Genomic DNA, 18,772 nt, shown 5'->3' with positions numbered 1-18,772 from the left:
CATGATGTTATAAGCACACTTCAGGCTCTTTGAATATTTGTGCCCCAGACCACAAACCATTTTACCTCAGTTTACTGTTGCAATGGTGGCAGCGGAAGCAGGATTTATGAAAACTCTGCCTGTCTGCTACTAGGCACTCCATTGGATAAACTGTCTTTTGACAAAGTGTACATGTTTCCTTGTCCTGGTGTTGCAGTTTCTAAAAATAAAAATTTAGAAAAGCTTATGTAATATTGTCTTCATTCACATTGTAAAAACAAAACAAACAACAGTAGCATATTAATGGGCCATGCAGTTAAGAGTAGAAAACTCTAAGACTACTGCCCTAGATTGCCATCAGACTTGAGGCTCTGGTACAATCATCTTTGGTCTGGTGTCTCTACTATTTATTCGTTGTGCAAGGTGATTTTTTTTTTTATTATTTAAGGAAACATACATGAGTAAAATGTGTTCATTAACTCTAATACATTAAACAGAATATATAGGAAACTCAGCCATGAGAAGTCCTGAAAGTACTTACCATTCTAAATAACCAAATTTTCCCTATAAATGTTTACTCCTCACTTGGTCCAAAATTTTCATTTTTAAAGCATTCTGAAGAGATTTTTCTAAAACATGTATGTACTTTTTCAGCTGATAATTGTATTTGTTTAAATATTTTCTTGCTGTCTTAGTGTTGGCTCTATGGACCTCAATTCCTAACTTTAAGACAAAGAGACTCCTAAATACATTGTAATGTTAAAGCCTGTTTGTCCTCAATCTAAATAGTTTAAGATTTTAAGGCTTTGGGGATTCTTATAGTTGCCTCATATGATCTTTCTACTTCTTCCCTCGCTTTACCTACTACCACATGCTGCTGTGGCATGTGAAAGCCAGCTTCTATGAATCATAGTAATTATATTATTAACCTGTGTTTGCATGGTGGTTCAAAACTAATACAGGACTTTCACCTGTGTTTTATTCCTCACAATGATCCTGTGAGAATAGCTAAGCTTTCATAGTAGTTATATATAAAAGCATATATGCTCAATTTTTTTTTTTGTCTCTTTAGGGCCACACCTGTGGAATATGGAGGTTCCCTAGCTAGCAGGTGAATCAGAGTTGTAGCTGCTGGCCTATGCCACAGTCACAGCAATGCCAGATCTAAGTTGCTTCTGTGACCTATACCACAGCTCATGGCAACGCTGGATCCTTAACCCACTGAGAGAGGCCAGGGATCAAACCTGAGTCCTCATGGATACTAGTCAGAGTCGTTTCCACTGAGCCACGATAGGAACTCCTTGATGTTCTTTATATAAATTGATATATATATTTTAATGCTTTGATGCTCAATTTGGGTACTGAGAAGTCTTTTTTTATTTGGTTCTAATAGGAAACATATTCTATATTTAATGCCAGTTTCCCCTTGTGTTTTTTATGTTTTTAGTTATCCTAACAGAAATTGAGCATTTGAAATTAGACAGCTTTGTCTAATTATGCCAGAAGCAAATACATTAAGACATCATATTAACCTGATAAGCTAGACACATATGTTGCAAATATGACAGAAGAATAATTATTAGTTTCAGAAGTTTTTTTTAATTTTATTTTAAGCTTGCTATTTCTTTTGATCTGTCTGAAAGAATGGACAACATGATGTCAAATTTTTTATTGTGAAGCCTCATTAATTGTAAAAAGTAGGAAAATAGAAATGAGCTGTTCTCTGATGTTAAAAAATTTGTACTAAGGGCAAATGTTTTAAATCTCCCTCCTTCCAAATATAGCCCCATTTTGAAATTATTGTCCACATTCATCTGTGAATGAGACCAAATCAGCTGTAATTTGGGGTTTAAGAAAGGTGAAAAAAAAATCAGTTATAGGGAAAAAAAAAAAAAACAGTGGCATTAGCTTTCTCTAATCCATCCATCTCAGTGACAGTAATTAAAAATGCAAAACGTCTAATTCCATACCTACACTTTGCCCCAAGATCCCAATAAATAAAAATCCTTAAAGTACATATGAAGAGTGTAAATTGTTTCTTGGATTATTACCAGGTTGTATTGAATTCTAATGCAAATACCTGAGTCTGGCAGTTAAAAATACGTCAATGGTAGGTCAAGGAATATTACCTAACATTGTCTTTAATAAGTGGATGAAATAATAGCTTTTAATAAGAAATATCCATTATGTGGTAATGGTATGCAATTATTAACATAATAATCCTATCACCATAACAATGATTATTATACCTGCTACTTTATCCAAAGCCTTATTTACCTTGCCAAACACAGCTCTCAGAAATCTACTGCAGTATTTGTTAGTCTCACACAGTGCAGATGAACCATGTTGAATACATTTGTAAAGAGAAAGCAGTTAAGAGCAAGCATTATAAAGGGAAGGATATCAACAACCAGGGAAAGCTGTTAGTTTTAGGTTAGGTTGTTTAGTTCTTTCCATGTACTCTTTTAACTGCAAATCCTCTTAGTTATGGAACATGTGCCTTTAAGTGGGTTAATCTTACTTCACTGTTTGCAAGCTCATTTACCACTGAGAAATGCAGATTCCTCCTGGAAGGTGGTGTTTATCTCAGTCCCAGAAGAACCTGAACTGGCATATCCCAGGTTTTTAAAAACTCTTTCACTCTCCTGCCATTTCTGTTGAAAATTCCTACTGAGTTCTTTAGGTGAATCAGAAACATCTAAGATATGTCCCGCAATGACATCTTCATAAGTTGGTGGGGCATGCTTGAAGTCAAAGCCAGATCTGCCAGCTTCTGAACTATGTGATGAAGAGACTGTCATCTTCGACCCAACAACTTGACTCTCAAATGCGTCCACACCTGAGAAATGTTCACTTTGAGACCTTGTTTCAGAGTGTAGGCTGGGGTGCTTAACAGGAATCGTTGTTTGCAGCTCTCTCAGACGATTGCAAGAAAAGCCAGTAAAGCTAGTGTTTTCTAAGGACGTTAATCCATATTCCTCCTTGGAAAATGTATGACTTTCTTGTTTCATATTATGGTTTGCTTCTCCATTTGCATAAGCTCTTGTATTCGACTTTGCTTCAAAAACTGGGTCATCCTCAAATCCCCTGAACCATCTGTTTATTTCATTTTCATGGCCATTCATGAAGTTTTCACCCATCTGAACAGTCCGGTTGGCCGCTTCGTATCTCTGAGTGTGCTCGGACAGGCGAGGCCCTTCGACTTTGCGGATGATTTCGACCGCGTCATAGCTCTCAGTATCCGGCACTATGTGTTTAGTGGAACTTACTCCGTCTTTGTGAACATAAGTCGCCCTTTTCTCCACTTTCCTAACTTCTTCTTGAGCTTCCACGGATTCTCTGAAGGAACCACTATCAGTGTGATTTACGCCTATAGGTATTGTGATTGTAGGGGGAGAGTCCCTACCGCGAGTCTCAATCTTAATTTGACGACGAAGTGTTGCAGGAGACGTGATGATCTCAGATCTCTTCTCCACTATAGGAACCGGGGTTGTTGATGAACACGGGACGGTCCCTCTGGATAACTTCGCCGTGGTGTCTTTGAGTTTGATGAGTTGTTCAGAGCGACTCTTGGGTGGAGAAGGGGAGGTATTTGTTCTGTGAATTCTAGAGGGTTGTGACATGGGTCTTGGTTCAGCAAAACTGTCCTTTTTAGGGGACTGGGAAAGCTCATCCTTTGTCGAGGTTTCTGTTCGCCGGGCAGTAGACTCGATGGTTATGAAAGTTGGTGATGGTGGCCGTGTTTTTAAAGAGGGAGGAGAAACCTTGATATCATCTAGTTTAATTTCCTGATGGGTTTTCACATGATGATGAGTAGTTGCTTCTTGATGTGTTGCTACTTGGTGCCGCTCCGTTTTTTCTGCAATCGTATTTTCCTTCTGCTCAGTGTTTTTATTATAGCTGGCATTAGCATTAGAGACTTTACATAATGTTTCATTAAGACTGGTAGCTTTATTTGTCTGCTTTTCTGCTTTAGAGGATATCATGGCTGTTTGAATTATATTTTCACAGGACACAAGCATATCCTCTGCCTGAGTTTTAATATGCGTTATTTCTTCTTTGATTTTTTCTATGTTGTTCTCCATAGCGATGCGAATTCCATATTCTCTTTTTTCTTCACTTAATAGCCATACCGGAATAATATTTAACAGTGTCTGAAATGTTGTAAGGCCATTTTTATCTGGCTCTGCTTCAAACTCTTTTACCCTAGACAAAATCTGTTGTAGTTCTTCACGTTTTCTCAAGAATTCCAATATATTTACAGCACATTTTCCATCATCTTGCTGGGATTCTTTCACAGAGGAAAATAAAGATTTGTTCTGTGTAATCTCTTGCTTTGAATCTTTAGTATTAGAAAAGACTTGCTTCTGTTGCATGCCCTTGATGCTAAGACATTTTTCTTCCTGCAGATTATTATATGGCTGGGGCAATTTTTTATGTTCAACTTGACTTTCAGAAGTGGGTATTTGTATTTGCTGAGAATTCTGAGTCTGTGAATCAAGATGTGCATCAGTAACCTTTTGTTTGACTACCTTCTGGGCTGATTTATTCAAATTTTCTTGTTTTTGCTCGACTATTAGTCTCTCTTTCTTGGGACCAATCACTGGTGGTCCCTGAATTGTTTCTTCACATCCTGGAAGTTTCCTATTCTCAGATTCTCTAAATTCTTTATGTGCCTCATGAGCTAGATGGAGCTTACTCTCATGGGTTTTCTCTGTGGATTCTGTAGGCAACTTTATTGTTACTCTTTTCTCCTTCTTAGGTAACTGATAATATTTTTCAGCCACAGATTGCTTATTGCTACATTCAGTCCTTGCTTCTGTTTTCTCGGTCTCCTGGTACTGTTGTTTGGTAATGGTTTGAACATCAATGTCATGGATTTTATTGTTTTCATAGCTGTGGTTTGTTTCACCCAACTTATGATCTAGAGTTGGAAGCTTGATGGTTTTCACTTTGAAACTGGGGGAAATTGGTTTGCTTTGGGGCAAGTGCAGTTGCTCCAGATACTTCTGTTGTGTTTGTTGTATACTACAGTCTTGGTGACTCTGTATAGTTTCACAAGATGCTTTAGATTGGATCATGTCCCTTGAGCTCTGCAAAACTTCCTTTTTCATGGTATCTTTGTCTTCCAAAGCTGCTGGAACAATTTGGAGCCTCTTGGCAGCAACTGTCACTGTTGGTGTTGTGGAGATCTGGTTATCAGTACACATTTCTAGCACCGGAGAAAGATTTTGAGGTGCTGGGTTGGTTTGGGCCACAGTGACCCCTAAATCCATTCCAGATAGGGGAACCTCCTCCTTTGTTTCCTGTAACAGCACCTCCCTGTTCAACTCTGATATGTTTCTACTTAGGCTTTCTCTTTTGATTATGTTGTAGCAAGAACTCTCCTGTTTCTGTTTCTCAAGCTCTTCTCTTTGTTGTCTGTATTTTTCCTCAGCAATCATTAAAGGTGTCTTAAATTTTCTCATATAAGGTTTTGGACTTTGCTGTCCTGAACCCGCTGGAAATGAATGAGATTTTATCAGAGGTGTTATCAGTTTTTCCTTGGGTGGTGAAGTTTCTGGAACTGTCTGTGAGAAAGACCTTGTAGAGTCCATAGATAATTGTTTTCTTTTATCAAGACTTTTCCTACATACATTCTGTTTTGTTTCTCTGTGTTCACTGCCAGTTGCCATTATTACTCTTTTCTGATCCTTTGAGGAAGTCATTTTACATTCCATACCTGGCAGTGAGTTTTCTAATTCAATTTGTGGGGGACTATGATTCTTTTTGTCTTCTATCCACTTTGGAAATTTGGGTTTGGGGAGTGTGGGAGGTGGCAAACGTCCTCCTGATTTTTCTGTCATGATTTTAGCCTGATCGCTTGAGGCTTCTTCTTGGGAATATTGTATGAATGTTCCACTGTGCTTTTCTTGAATAGAAGAGGAAGGAAGATATGCTGGTTTTAGAGAAGGAGTCAGAGGAGGAGGAGGTGGTGGAAACATTGATAGACATTCTCTTTCAGATTTCTCATCTGCTGGTGGTGGAGGAAGAGGGAGGCCTGGGAAGTTTTCAAATTCAGCCTTTATCTTTTCTGTGGACAGTGAAGGAGGAAACACATTTTTTTCAGGCAACATCAGTAAAGGAGGTGGAGGAGGAAGGGGAAATTCAACTTCAGATGATGCATTGGAAGGTGGAGGAGGTGGTGGAGATGGAGGTGGAAGAGGGAACTCACTATCTTTGGCATTATTTTCAGGGTTAAATTTGGTTGGATTAAAGGACATTTCCATTGCCATTTTTAAGTCTGTGGAAGTATTTGTCCTCATTAGAAAATCCTGGTTCTTCAGATGAATATCTGTCTGCTTTTGGTCAGTTGCCTTAAATTTACTGTGGCTTTTTGGGGAGAATTTCACTTCTGTTAAATTTGACATGTCTTGATCTGTAGGCAAAGTCTGCCACACTGGTTGAGGGTTCACATTCTTTTTCTTTATATCTTTATTAGAATACTGCATTTCTTGCTTAAACAAAGTCTGCTTCTGAAAGTCTCCTGAAACGTCACATGTTTCTCCAACCATCTTGTTGACTGTACCCTGGGTAAAACTGGGCTTAGAGCTTTGTGTGCTTGTTGATATGTTCATGTTTTTTGTACCTTTAGTACTCTTAACAGAGAGAGCCTCAATCTTCTGGTGGTCATTCCTCAGTTCCCAAGTTTGAGTCTGTTGCTTTCCCATGGTTTTATCAATAGATTGCACAGAGTTAGAGACAGAATCCTTCTGTTCTCTCACTGTCTCTGATTCCTTGGTTTTTAGATTTTCCCTATGTGACGCAGTTGAAGTCAATTGTCTGCTCACATGTTCATCCCTAAGGTGTTGCTCTGCTGTATTATCAGTCCAAACACCCATTCTGTCCCCTGATTCCAGCACCTTTTTAGTAGATTTGTGGTGTGAATTAGATAGCCTTCTCAGGTTTTTCTCAAGAGCATCATTGTTTTGTTCACGATCTACGACAATCTTGACAGTGCCTTTGGGGGCTTTGGGAAGATTTGCCTCGGTTCTTTCTTCTGTTAAATCCCCATGACCAGATCTACCTGTAGTACGATTGGGAAGGTCCTTTTCCCCCTGCCATCTGGATGCTGGCTCAAATGGTCCTGGTCTTGGCTGAAGAATGCTTTTTTTGTCCCTCTGGACAGCCTCCTGATGAATCTCAGTTTTCTGCTCTTCTTTAGATCCTACCATCACAGATTGCACATCTTCTTTGATTATACATTTTTTATTTACTTCTTTGAAAGCTTTGTGTGTGTCTTTAAGATTCCTTAACGATGCTTCAAGGTCATCTCGGAGAAGCTCCTTTTTCAGGATTTCTGTCCTCGTATTTGCAGTCTTTTCAAGGTATTCGATGGTTTTCTCGATATCCCCAGGGACAACATCAGGCTGCTTAGATCCTTTCCATTTCTGGCTTGATTCATTAAGTGACTTGAGTGTAGTCAGCATGTCACCTTTTATAATTTCTTCTGTTTTAGCTGTTGTTTTCTGATTGATAGCCTGGCTGAGGGAATTTAGGGTTGATTTCAAATCACCTCTCAAAATTTCTTCTTTGGGTATCTTACTAGATGTACTCGGAGGCTCTGTCATAAAAACCTTAACTGTATTATGCACATCTCCTGGGATGATGTCAGTTTCATTAACAGTACGCTCAACCTGAGACTGCCTTTTCTTTAATAATAGTTTTGTGCCTTCTACATCACCACCAATGATTTCTTCCTCTTTTTCTTGTTTCCTAGCTGTTGGTGTTTCATTTGATCCTGTCTGGAGTTGTCTGAGATAATCCAAAGCTCCTGTTTCTATGCATGTTGTAAAAAACTGAACATTCCCCCTCTCAGAGGCATCAATTTTAGCCCTTTCATATATCTTATGGTTTGATATGGAAGATAGCAAGTTATGAATGGTACGTTTTACATCACCCCCTATTACTTCTTCACGCTCAGTTGTGTCACCAGCATTTTCATGAAGGAGGCAATAGATAGTCATGTTAATATCTCCTCTTTCATCTTCCTGAATTAAAATGCCTTTCTTTACAGAACTTTTCTGGGAGAACAGATTTTTTATTGCTTGTTGTACATCACCACTCACTATCTCTTCTTTTTCAGCATGAAACTCTGTTGATCTGTTTAATAATTGAGTTTTGGTCAAATTAACATTTCCCTTCTCTTCCTCACTAACCAAAATCTCTCTTTTTGTACAGTCTCTTTTGGAAAGTAGGTTCACCATTATATTTTTGATATCAACTCTGATAATTTCTTCTTTCTGTACCTCAGGAGATGCTTGATTCATGAGCTTGTATTTTGCCATTCGAACGTCCCCAACCTCGTCCGCTTCAATGATGATGCCAGGAGCCTCAATAACTTTTTGCGAGTAAAGTTCTTCTAAGGTTTCTTTAATGCTCTTGCCAATAATTTCCACCTTTTCTACCCTGTTTTCAGTAAATTCATGAAGGGGTGTAGTTTCAAAGAGCCACGTAGTTGTCTTAACATCAGAAGGAGGGATTTCTTCCTTGGTGATTTTTGTGATGCTTTCCTCTGCTTCTTTAATGGAATCCAAGGTTTGATTTTCAAAAAGCCATACTGCCTGCTTCACATCACCTTTCTGCATATCTTCCTGGGTGACAGTTTTGATATTTTCATATTCTGATCCTTCTCCTCTCAGCTCATCTAGAGTATGGGTCTCAAATAGCCAAGTAGATGTTTTAACATTGCCCTTTTGTATTTCATTGACGCTTACTGTTCTTATATACGTATTTTTATCCACATTTTCAGACTCAAAAAACTTTTTACTTGTCTTTACATCCCCACCTTGAATAGAGTCCACGGTGGGCGCAATAGCATGCGATTCTTCTGAAATCTGATCCAGTGGCTGGGTTTCAAATCTGTATCTAACAGAACTAACATCTCCCTTCTGAATGTCTTCCTGTGTGACAGATTTAATAACATACACAGTCTCTGATTCATTAATTGAGTCTAATGGCTTTGTTTCAAAAAGCCACCTTGTCCCTCGTACATCTCCATGAATTACCTCTTCCTTTTTAACTGTTGTCACTTCATGATAAAACCCTTCTCTATCTTGAATTGCATAAAGTGGCTGAGTTTCAAAGAGCATTCTGTAGCTTTTTACATCACCCTTCATTACTTCCTCAGTAATTGCTTTCTTGGTGCTAATGTAGTCAGATTCTTCTTTAATCTCATCCAAAGAAAAAGTCTCAAAAATAAAGCACCCCTTTCTTACATCTCCACCTTGTATGTCTGTCACTGTCTTAACTAATTCAGCCCCTTCTTGGCTTTCTTTTATCATATCAATTGGTTGGTTTTCAAAAAGCCACCTACAATTTAAAACATTGCCTTTTTGAATATCTTCAGTCTTCAGGGTTTTGATCTTTTTCAAAACTTCTTCTGAACTGGAACTTATAGAATCTAAGGACTGATTTTCAAATTTATGCCGTATGCTGGAGACATCCCCAGCTTGGATATCTATTTCCACGGCCTTGATTGCCTTTCCTTCTTCTCCTTGTATGCTGTCCAAGTTTTCTGTCTCAAAAAGAAAACATGCTGTACGTACATCTCCACCATGGATTTCCTCTTGTTTTACAGTTTGCAATTTGACTGTTGCTTCAGAGTCATCTTTTATGGTATCAAGTGGCTGCGTTTCAAAGAGCCAAGTACAGGCTTTGACATCTCCCTTATGAATTTCTTCATTGCCAGTCATTGGTGAAACTTTTTCATAAAGAGACTCCATTGGCTGGGTTTCAAAAAGCCATCTACAGTTTTTGACATCCCCTTTAACAATATCTGTAGCTTGTTCAGTTTTACTTTCTACTTCTTCCATATTACTAAAATATTTAATTGAATCAAGAGGTTGGGTTTCAAACAGCCATTTAGCAGATTTCACATTCCCAGCCTGTATTTCTTGAGCAGAGATTCCTCTAATAATCTGATATTTATGAATGCTTTCATCAAACTGGTCAATGGGCCTTGTTTCAAAAAGCCACCTACAGCTTCTTACATCACCTCTTAGGATTTCTTCTTGCTGCACTGTCTTTACTTGATGATATTTTCCAAGGTGATCTTGAATGGCATATAATGGCGTGGTTTCAAAGAGTGATTTATTTAACTCTACAGCACCTCTTGTGATGCCTTCCACCTCTATTTTATGTGATGCATCGAATTTCATTAAGTTGTTTGATTCAAAGATATGTGTGTAATTCCTTACATCTCCTCTGTCAACTTCTTCTAGTTTCACTGTTTTTACATACTCTTTTTTGTCTTCTCTAATCTCTTCCAGAGGTTGGGTTTCAAAAATCCATTTTTGGTGCTTAACATCCCCCTTTTCTTTTTCAGAAGCAGTAATTTTTTCAAGTTTTCCTACATCAGGGCTGTCTTTTAAAGCCTCTATTGGAAGTGTTTCAAATAGATGCTTAGTAGTTTGTACATCACCCCCTATTATCTCTTCAGATCTTATAGGGTCTGTGTTAGGAACTTCTTTTAGAATATCTAATGGTTGTGTTTCAAACATCCAACACTTTCTAGAGACATCAGTACCTATTATTGTTTCCCTTTCAGTGATGACCTCTTCTGACTCTTCTTTGATTTTCTCCAAAGGTTGAGTTTCAAATAACCACTTTGCCCTACTCACCCCACCTTTGATATTTTCTTCCATGGATATTCCTCTGATGACTTTAATTTCTGTTATGTTCTTGTTAATTGTGTCTAAGGGTTGTGTTTCAAACATCCAACGTGCTGTTCTTACATCCCCCTTTTCAATATCTTCTCTGTGAACAGTTTTAATTTCTAGCATTTGACCTGAGCCATCTCTAATAACATATAATGGTTGAGTTTCAAAACATTTTATACTTCTCTTAACGTTTCCCTTAATTTCTTTGAGCTCAGACCTGAGTTGCAGTAGGTGTCCCTCGTCTACTGAGTGGAGCTGTCCAAGTTGATCCAGATGTTGAGTTTCAAACATGTATCTCACAGTCTTGACATCCCCCCTCGTTATGTCCTTTATGGCAGTTACTTCTGATTCTTCTTGAGTTTGATGCATTTTATTCATTGAGTCTAATGACTTTGTTTCAAACATCCACCGAGCTGTGCGGACATCTCCTCTGGCTAGTTCCGGAATTTTCTCAGCATTTTCTTCAGTGCCAGAAGAATGATCCCCCAGAGTATCAATGGGTTGAGTTTCAAACATCCATGTGGTATATTTCACATCACCACCAGCAATGATTTCTTGATCGGCAATGCCTTTGGAGATGTTATCTTCATCTGGTGAACCATTGTTAATAGAATCTAAAGGCTGATTCTCAAATATCCATCTCATGGACTGCACCTCCCCCTTCAGAATTTCATCCCATTCCAAGTGTTCTCTTCCAGAGTTCATATCTTTTTGAGAACTGTCATTCACATTTTCAAAAACATACCGGGCTTGTTGCACATCTGCTGAAGCTGAGCTTCCTGGGTTCACTTGATGTGAAACAATCTCAGAAACCTCACTGATATAATCTTTTTCTAAGTTTTTTCTTAACTCAGGATGGATGTGTTTGTATAAACGGTTTAATTCATACAAATTTCTTTGCTTGGAATATAATTCTTTGGGAACTGGTGGTATTCTAGGAGGATTGGGGAGTTCAGGGGACTGGGAAAATGCTGTCACATCTATTGGAGTTTGAAGTAGATCAGGCGGGGGAGGAGGAAATTCTTCTATCTTTCCTGAAGGAGTGGCATTAACTTGTGCCAGAATTGAGGAAGTGGCTCTGTGGTCACTGTATCTTGTGGCTGATGTTTCCTTCCTTTGGCTGGTTGACGTGCAAGAAGTGGAAGAGGTAGCCACAAGCGATGATGGCTTTAAAGTCTCTTCATATTCACTTTCAATAATCTTTAAGGGAGAAAAAATCAAATCTTATAAAGATGAGTATAATGGTGGAGACTTTCTAGGCACTGCCCTTCACCTGGCCACTTGCTATAACATCTCCATTGGGAAGAACAGGTGATAGACTCCATTGGGAGACCTACCTAGGAACAATATTCAGGGCTTGTTACTATCTTTCCTGTAATCCATTTGCACTTTTAGAGTTATATTCCGCATTCAATACATCAGCGACTCCGTATTTTAACATTTACACATAATCTTGATTATTTTTTCCTTTACTTAATGTGCTATGCAGAGTAATCTAGAGGGAAACAATAAAAGTCTTAAAGTACTTTTGAGGGTTGTTTTGTTTTCCTTAGAATTTTAAACAGAATGGAGTATGTAGCTGACATTTTTAAATGGCTTTATTACTTTATCTAATGTTAATTATTAAACTTTAGCACATACATAATTTTTTTTCTCCCATAATTTTCTGTAGTGAGAAAAGTTTTAATTCTCTCTACTGGTTTTCTCATGTAGAATAATATTCTTCTATGGAATACAATAAGAACCAGTTCAGGGTATTTTTTGTTGTTTTTGAAAAACTTAACTCGAACATTCAATAATTTGAAAATGTTATGTATTTATGTCTGGTTTTACTCTTAATATGTCTTTGTGTAGACAAATTATCTTACCTTAATCTGCTTGGCTGGGGTCATCTCTTTGTCAGAATAAAGGACCTTTTCCTGGGCAGACTTTTCAAACTGCTCTTTTAAAAACTTAGTTGAAACCTTTGGAATCTCTTCATCCTCGGGTGTATCTATGACTACAAACAGAAAGGCATGCCACAGATATTATATAACTAATAAACATGATGTTCAAGAAGATTTAATAATGCATGGAAAACTTCTCATAATGTAAATTAGGTAAATAAATGTATACATATGGCACTATTTCATTATGTAAGTTAATATATGTCAAGAAATATAGGAAGAAAAATGGTGGTGGTTATCTCTAGATGGAAAGTCATAGTGATGAAATTGTTGTTCATTTTAATTGCACATATTTTCCAAATTTTCTACAAGCATGTTTTACTTTTGTGCTCAGGAAAAAAAATAGTAAAAGTTATAAAACAAGGAAAGAATAGCAGAAGAGCAGAAAAGGAAGATCTACTTCCTTAAGCAAAACTAAAATAAAACCAAACCCAGAAATAGTCAAGTAAAGCTTGGGTCCTAGTTGGCTTAAATATTCCCTTTGAGCATTCTGGGTTAGCCAAACTTCTCATTTCCTTTTTATAGGCAAGATACCCTGTACCCACCTTGTGCAAAATTTGCACAGATTTGCCTGTAGTCTAATCTCATATCTGTAGGCTGGAGATTTAGACTTAAAAGTACTTAAATCTGTTATTAAAAGTAATACAATCTAGATGACTTTTCTGTTCTCAGGAAGCTTGATAAAAACCAAGTTTTATGCTAGATCCCTGAGGCAAAAAGCAGTGCAAAGATAACTGGCTTATCACCTTCTAGGCTTTTAGGATGAGTACATCATAGGGTTGAAGCTATTTTAGAAGCTTATTGCATCTATTACCACAGAGATCTAATTATGCATAGAAATACTGCCCTCTCTCATTTGGTATCATGAGTCATAGTTACTAACTTTACTAAGTGGGAAGGATTGTGCTTTGAAAGTCCTCCATTCAAACACAGAAACATCAAGAGGATAAGGGGGTCAAATACTACCAGATTCTTACCTGTTTCTTGAACATATTGATGGAGCCGTGAAGCTTGGTTTATTTCCTTGCTATGCTTTTCAAGATGAGAGGCCTATATTTAAAGATAATTGTAAATAAATAATTGTTTTTAAGAAGTCAATTGTTTGAGGACAGCACACATATTCTTCACTTTGCAGTCATCATCATTCAAGATTTCAGTGCACACTGAGAGGACTTCAAGTGCAATCACTAATTTTATTGCTTGGACTCATGTGATAACAGAACATATATGAGTTGTTTTTAGGGTACTCATTTTATTTTTCAAAGAACATTAACTCCAAAGTAGGAAAAGAAACACTAATGTGTATTAGTTTTAAAACATAAAGGACAATAAAATCAATTGCTTAAACAAGGATAGAATTTCTACACAGTTCTGGAAACTGTGGAAAGTGTTATATTTCTAAGTAGTTACCATTTCTGTTCCAAGAACATCAGTTTTTTGTGCTTTGGAAATTTCTTGTTCATTTCTTTCCATTTCCTGGCTACTTCTTGAAATGTCGATCTGGCTGCTACGGATTACCTCCTGAAAATGAATGAATGAATGAATAAATGAATTAATAAGTGAGTGAATGAATGAATAGACAATGCCCTAAGAAAAGTCTGCAATTTTAACTTTTTTCTTTTTCTTTCTTTCTTTTTTTTTTTGCTGTCATTTAGGGCTGCACCTGTGCAATGGAAGCTCCCAGGCTAGGGTTGAATTGGATCTACAGCTGCCGGCCCTATGTCATAGCCACAGCAATGCAGGATCCAAGCTGCATCCAGACCCATGCCAAGTGGGAACTCCCTAATATTTTTTAATGAATGCAATTTCAGTGACAGAAACTTTTGAAAAAAATTAAGTTTCCTCAGTATATTGGTTTTCTCCACAGTTATAACAAATTACTAAAAACTTAATATCTTACAGTGCAGTAGATCAGAAGCCCTTAATGGGTCTCCCTGGGTGTTGGCACATGTTAGAAGGTATGCATTCCTTTCTACAGGCTCTAGGGGGGAATCTATTCCCATGCCTCTTGCAGTTCTAGAGGCTACCCACTTTCATTTGTTCATGGCCCCCTTCTTCTATCAGGCTGAACTTTTTCTCTGCTATCTCTCTGTTTCTCTCTTAGGATCCCCTCTTTCACTTTTAAGAACCCTGCGATTATACTGGAGTAATCCAGAGAATCTAGGATTATGTCCTTGTCAAAAAGTTAGCTACTTAACATTTGTGATTTCATCTGCAACCTTAATTCTTCCTTGTCACTTATCTGAACATATTCACAAATTCTGAGAAGCCATTATTCCAGCTACTACTCTCAGAAATCAACAAAAGTTGAGGCCTCTCGGACCGAATATGAGAAAGATGAACCTCAAAAAAAAATGCAAATCCTTGATGAAAAGGAAATAAATTTTGTTGTTTACAAACCACATTTTCATGTCACAGAAAGACACTCTTGTCTTCAAGTTGGCCATCTGGCTTGATGACATAGCCAGAGTTCAATTGAAGCATATAACCACTAATAATAGTCAATATAAAAAGACCATATTATGCTAGTGTGTATCGCTGTCTTCACACATGGGACTACTTTTGATTTGGGTTAAGTTAGCACAGGTGATCCTGGCAGAATTGGAAAGTCGAAGCTTCTGTTAATTTTGGTGACCGAGCCCCGTTGTTACTATGGAATGTCATCTGACACAAGTAGGTGATTGATTGATTGCTATGATGAAGCAGTTGGCATACTGCTAAAAATCCTAACATCAAAAAATAAGAATACAGACAGATGATTCTCCAAGAACATATCTGTTTGAACTCCCTTTTAGTTGGGTGTTTTACTCTTGATATCTAACAGTTACTGTTTTTGACATAGGATTTAAAAATTTTGTTTTAGTGAGAATAGTCAGGTGACCAAAGATATATTATTATTATTAATCAAATAGGAGCACTAAAGTTTTTTTTTGACATGGAGTTAAATAGTTTTAAGTTATCAAATTCTAATCTTTTAAACCAAGAATATGTTTAAAATTAATTCATGAGATCTTGACTTGTAATTTTTTTTTTCTAGCAGCTTTGTAGTGTCTATCTTTTTTCCCCAAGGGTATTTGGTATACAGGTAAAAGTTCTGATTAAACAAGTGGCAGTTAGACATTTGCTTAAAGACATGCAGTCTTTAAGTGATCTGATCATATTACGTTATCAAGGAGGGAGAAATAAAAAAAGTTGGCACCCTCGCAAAAGTCCTACAGAGAATCGAGGCCAAAATATAGGTTTTCAGTTTAAAATGTAGATTATATTTTATTAGATGTGTTAAATAACTGGATGGAATGAACCCTTTCATAAATGTATATGTATCTCAAATCATCACAATGTACACCCTAATAATCTCAAATTTTTTTCAATTATACTTCAATAAAACTGAAAAAATATAAATTTTATCTCATTAAATTAAAGGCCAGTGTAATTTTTTCCCAAGAAGAATGGACTTCTAGCCCTAGCTAATGATCCACATGTATCAAATCATATTTATTAACATGCTTGACATGCAGTTTGTGCTAAGGAAATGTTTACTTAATGAATGAATGACTAGAATAGCAAACTCCTATTAATAAATTAATTTCATTCAACTTTTAATTTGCCTGAAATGTTCTAGAAACTAGGGATAGAACCATGAGCAGAATGCTTATTTTACTTTCTCAAGAGGAAGTATAAAAATAAATAATCCACATTCTTTAAGTTCCAAGAATCATCATCCTATGTAATAAGAAGTTTTGCATTATCATGTTTTATTTTAGGATATAAATAACATTAGACTGAGGGAACAGTTATAGTCCTTGAAGACCACAGATGGAACAACTGTGTAGGCAAAAATAACAACTCCTGACATTGTAACTGTTTACAACGCTGCCAAGTCTTTCTAGCTATAGGAATATAATAGGAATTTTTTATGGCTTTCCTATGACACACTGAGAAATAGGAGGTACTGATTAAACAGATAGTGAAAGAGCAAAAGACAACGGGAAGCTGACCAATACCAAGATCCTTCCTGAGGGCATTGTGATCATTACTATAGAATCATGTCTCTATCTAGAGGCCATATGAAGCTTATTTGACCCAGAAATGTTTTTAAAATTTTGAACTAATTGCCACCTACAAAAATTAAGATTTCTGCTTTTAACTGAGCACTTTGACTATCTGGCAACACTGGGTTCACATTCCGCCATGGCAGTGGCTTGCTGGAACAAAGTGGTGGCCAACCATCTTAGCTGGGGCATATATTTTTCAGTTGATCACTGTTCCCCTCATTAATATTCAACACCGAGTTGATATTAAAAAAAAATGAACAAAGACCTGGAACCATAGAAATGTGAGTTTCTGATACTTACTGCTAATTGTCAGGCTGAAAGAATAGTTAGTAATGTGAATCTGTGTTTTGAGAAAGACAAATGCAAGATATTGGGAGTAGAAAAATAGTAAATAAAAGTATTTTGACATGCATTTTAAAAATTGTCATGTTCTGAGGCAAGCATTTTATATTTAATATGTATCTACTTGGATAAAAACAATCCATGGCTATCATCTCTAAATATATTTTCTTGTGTGAGATGACACAACATAAACAGTACAAGTGTACATAAACTTAGTTTGGAGTTACAAGTTTTTACTTCCAGCACTTATGTGCTATTACTAAATAGAACTGTAATTGCTACACTACTTTGGTATGTCAGTATCAATGCATCAATTTTACTGCCCCTGGTTCTCTGCAATTTACATAAAGCCTGTCTTAAAATACTCCAGGATTTCATTTCTATCATTTACTGTGTTTCATATTTTGCACCTAGTTTAGTTGAATTTTAAAGCTTTCATTCTTCCCAGTTGTTGATGTCTATAGAGTGTAGGGTTAGATAAAAGGATAGATCATTAGAATGCTCAGGAAAAAAAATCTAATTACACAAATAAAATGTGATTTTATATATAAGAAAAAGAATTCTGGCCAGAACACCATACATAAATTCACATGAAACAATTCATGGAATTGGTATTTAAAAAAAATAAATTCATATATAGATCAGGTTGCAAGAAGATAAATGCAGTTTAGTTCACTGGTGGATTAACCAAAGTCAAGAATGGGGATTAGTACTCACTTCTTTTATACTAGATATGCCATAATCTTGGGTAAGTTACTAAATTATACTTAAACTTTTTTTTAAATACCATCCACCCATTAAGAGAAAGAAACATAGTTGATATGCTCTAATTTTGGAATCTAAAGGAGCAAATATGGCACAACCACAAAACAACGTTATAATGTTTGTTAGCTCACACCAATATGATGCCAGGTCTAGATTACTCAATACTAATCAGATGCCAACTCATAGATTACTCAAGTATATTACAAGAGCCTATCACTGATGTACACTTCTGAGGAGAAAGAATCCACATTCTGCCTACCCAATTTACCATTGTTAATTCCATTATAGGATAAAACATGGTGCATTTCTACTGATAAAAATCCAAACTCATTCTAGTATAATGAGTAAGGAAAGAAAAGGACAGACTTTTATATTTTACTCTATGGTGATTCTTAGAAGTACATCCAATAGAAAAAAATGTGATGAAAGACAGGCAGAATAGTAAATGATAGCTGCCTTACTGGAGTGGAAAAAACAGCTCATGCTCAATACCAGTAATTCAGCAATTTTACCCATCACTAAACTCATTTTTAATAAAACTAGAAAGGGTGATGATGTATTAATGTTATTTGCATCTTTGTTAAACAGACAGAAACAATACCAAAAATGTGCTATTTATGTTAGCAAAAATGTCAATTGATTCAAGGTTTGAAAGAATAATCATTTCTTTCTTTTAAGGGATGAACATAAAAATTCATAGTTGATATATTGTGTTGGTCTAGAATTGGACATGTTTAAATTCAAATATATTTACTTTTTTGCCCTGAGTTTTCTCTCTGCACTTTAAAAAAATCTACTTTAAAATTCTACAATATAAAATTTGACGTCCCTAGGGTTTCAGCTTCAGGTTAGGGCTTTTCCTCATTTGTTACACACTTTTGAGTCTTGGCTGAAAATTCTTCTCTTTGAATCCTTTCCTGATTTTTCTATACAGAGTTACCTTATCCTATTTCCTTTGTTGTATTCCTATACTGTCAGTAGACAT

General features: G+C 36.5%; 1 protein-coding gene across 2 annotated transcripts in view; it reads right to left on the bottom strand.

Moving 5' to 3' along the window:
• The window catches only part of XIRP2 (xin actin binding repeat containing 2), a 74,620-nt gene that overhangs the window by 5,217 nt on the left and 50,631 nt on the right, over window positions 1-18,772 (bottom strand). Inside the window, exons 4-8 of one of the 2 annotated variants that reach the window (XM_047772802.1) lie at window positions 14,036-14,146; window positions 13,603-13,675; window positions 12,548-12,678; window positions 2,525-11,879; window positions 66-199 (exon numbers count right to left, since the gene is read on the bottom strand). In XM_047772802.1, coding sequence (XP_047628758.1) covers window positions 105-199; window positions 2,525-11,879; window positions 12,548-12,678; window positions 13,603-13,675; window positions 14,036-14,146 — 9,765 coding nt within the window. In that variant the 3' untranslated portion in view covers window positions 66-104. The remainder of the gene's footprint in view (window positions 1-65; window positions 200-2,524; window positions 11,880-12,547; window positions 12,679-13,602; window positions 13,676-14,035; window positions 14,147-18,772) is intronic. The other variant, XM_047772803.1, reaches the window with a different exon arrangement.

Source organism: Phacochoerus africanus, chromosome 3, assembly GCF_016906955.1.
Source record: "Phacochoerus africanus isolate WHEZ1 chromosome 3, ROS_Pafr_v1, whole genome shotgun sequence".
Classification (NCBI taxonomy): Eukaryota; Metazoa; Chordata; class Mammalia; order Artiodactyla; family Suidae; genus Phacochoerus; species Phacochoerus africanus.
This window is presented reverse-complemented; position numbering and strand designations above follow the sequence as displayed.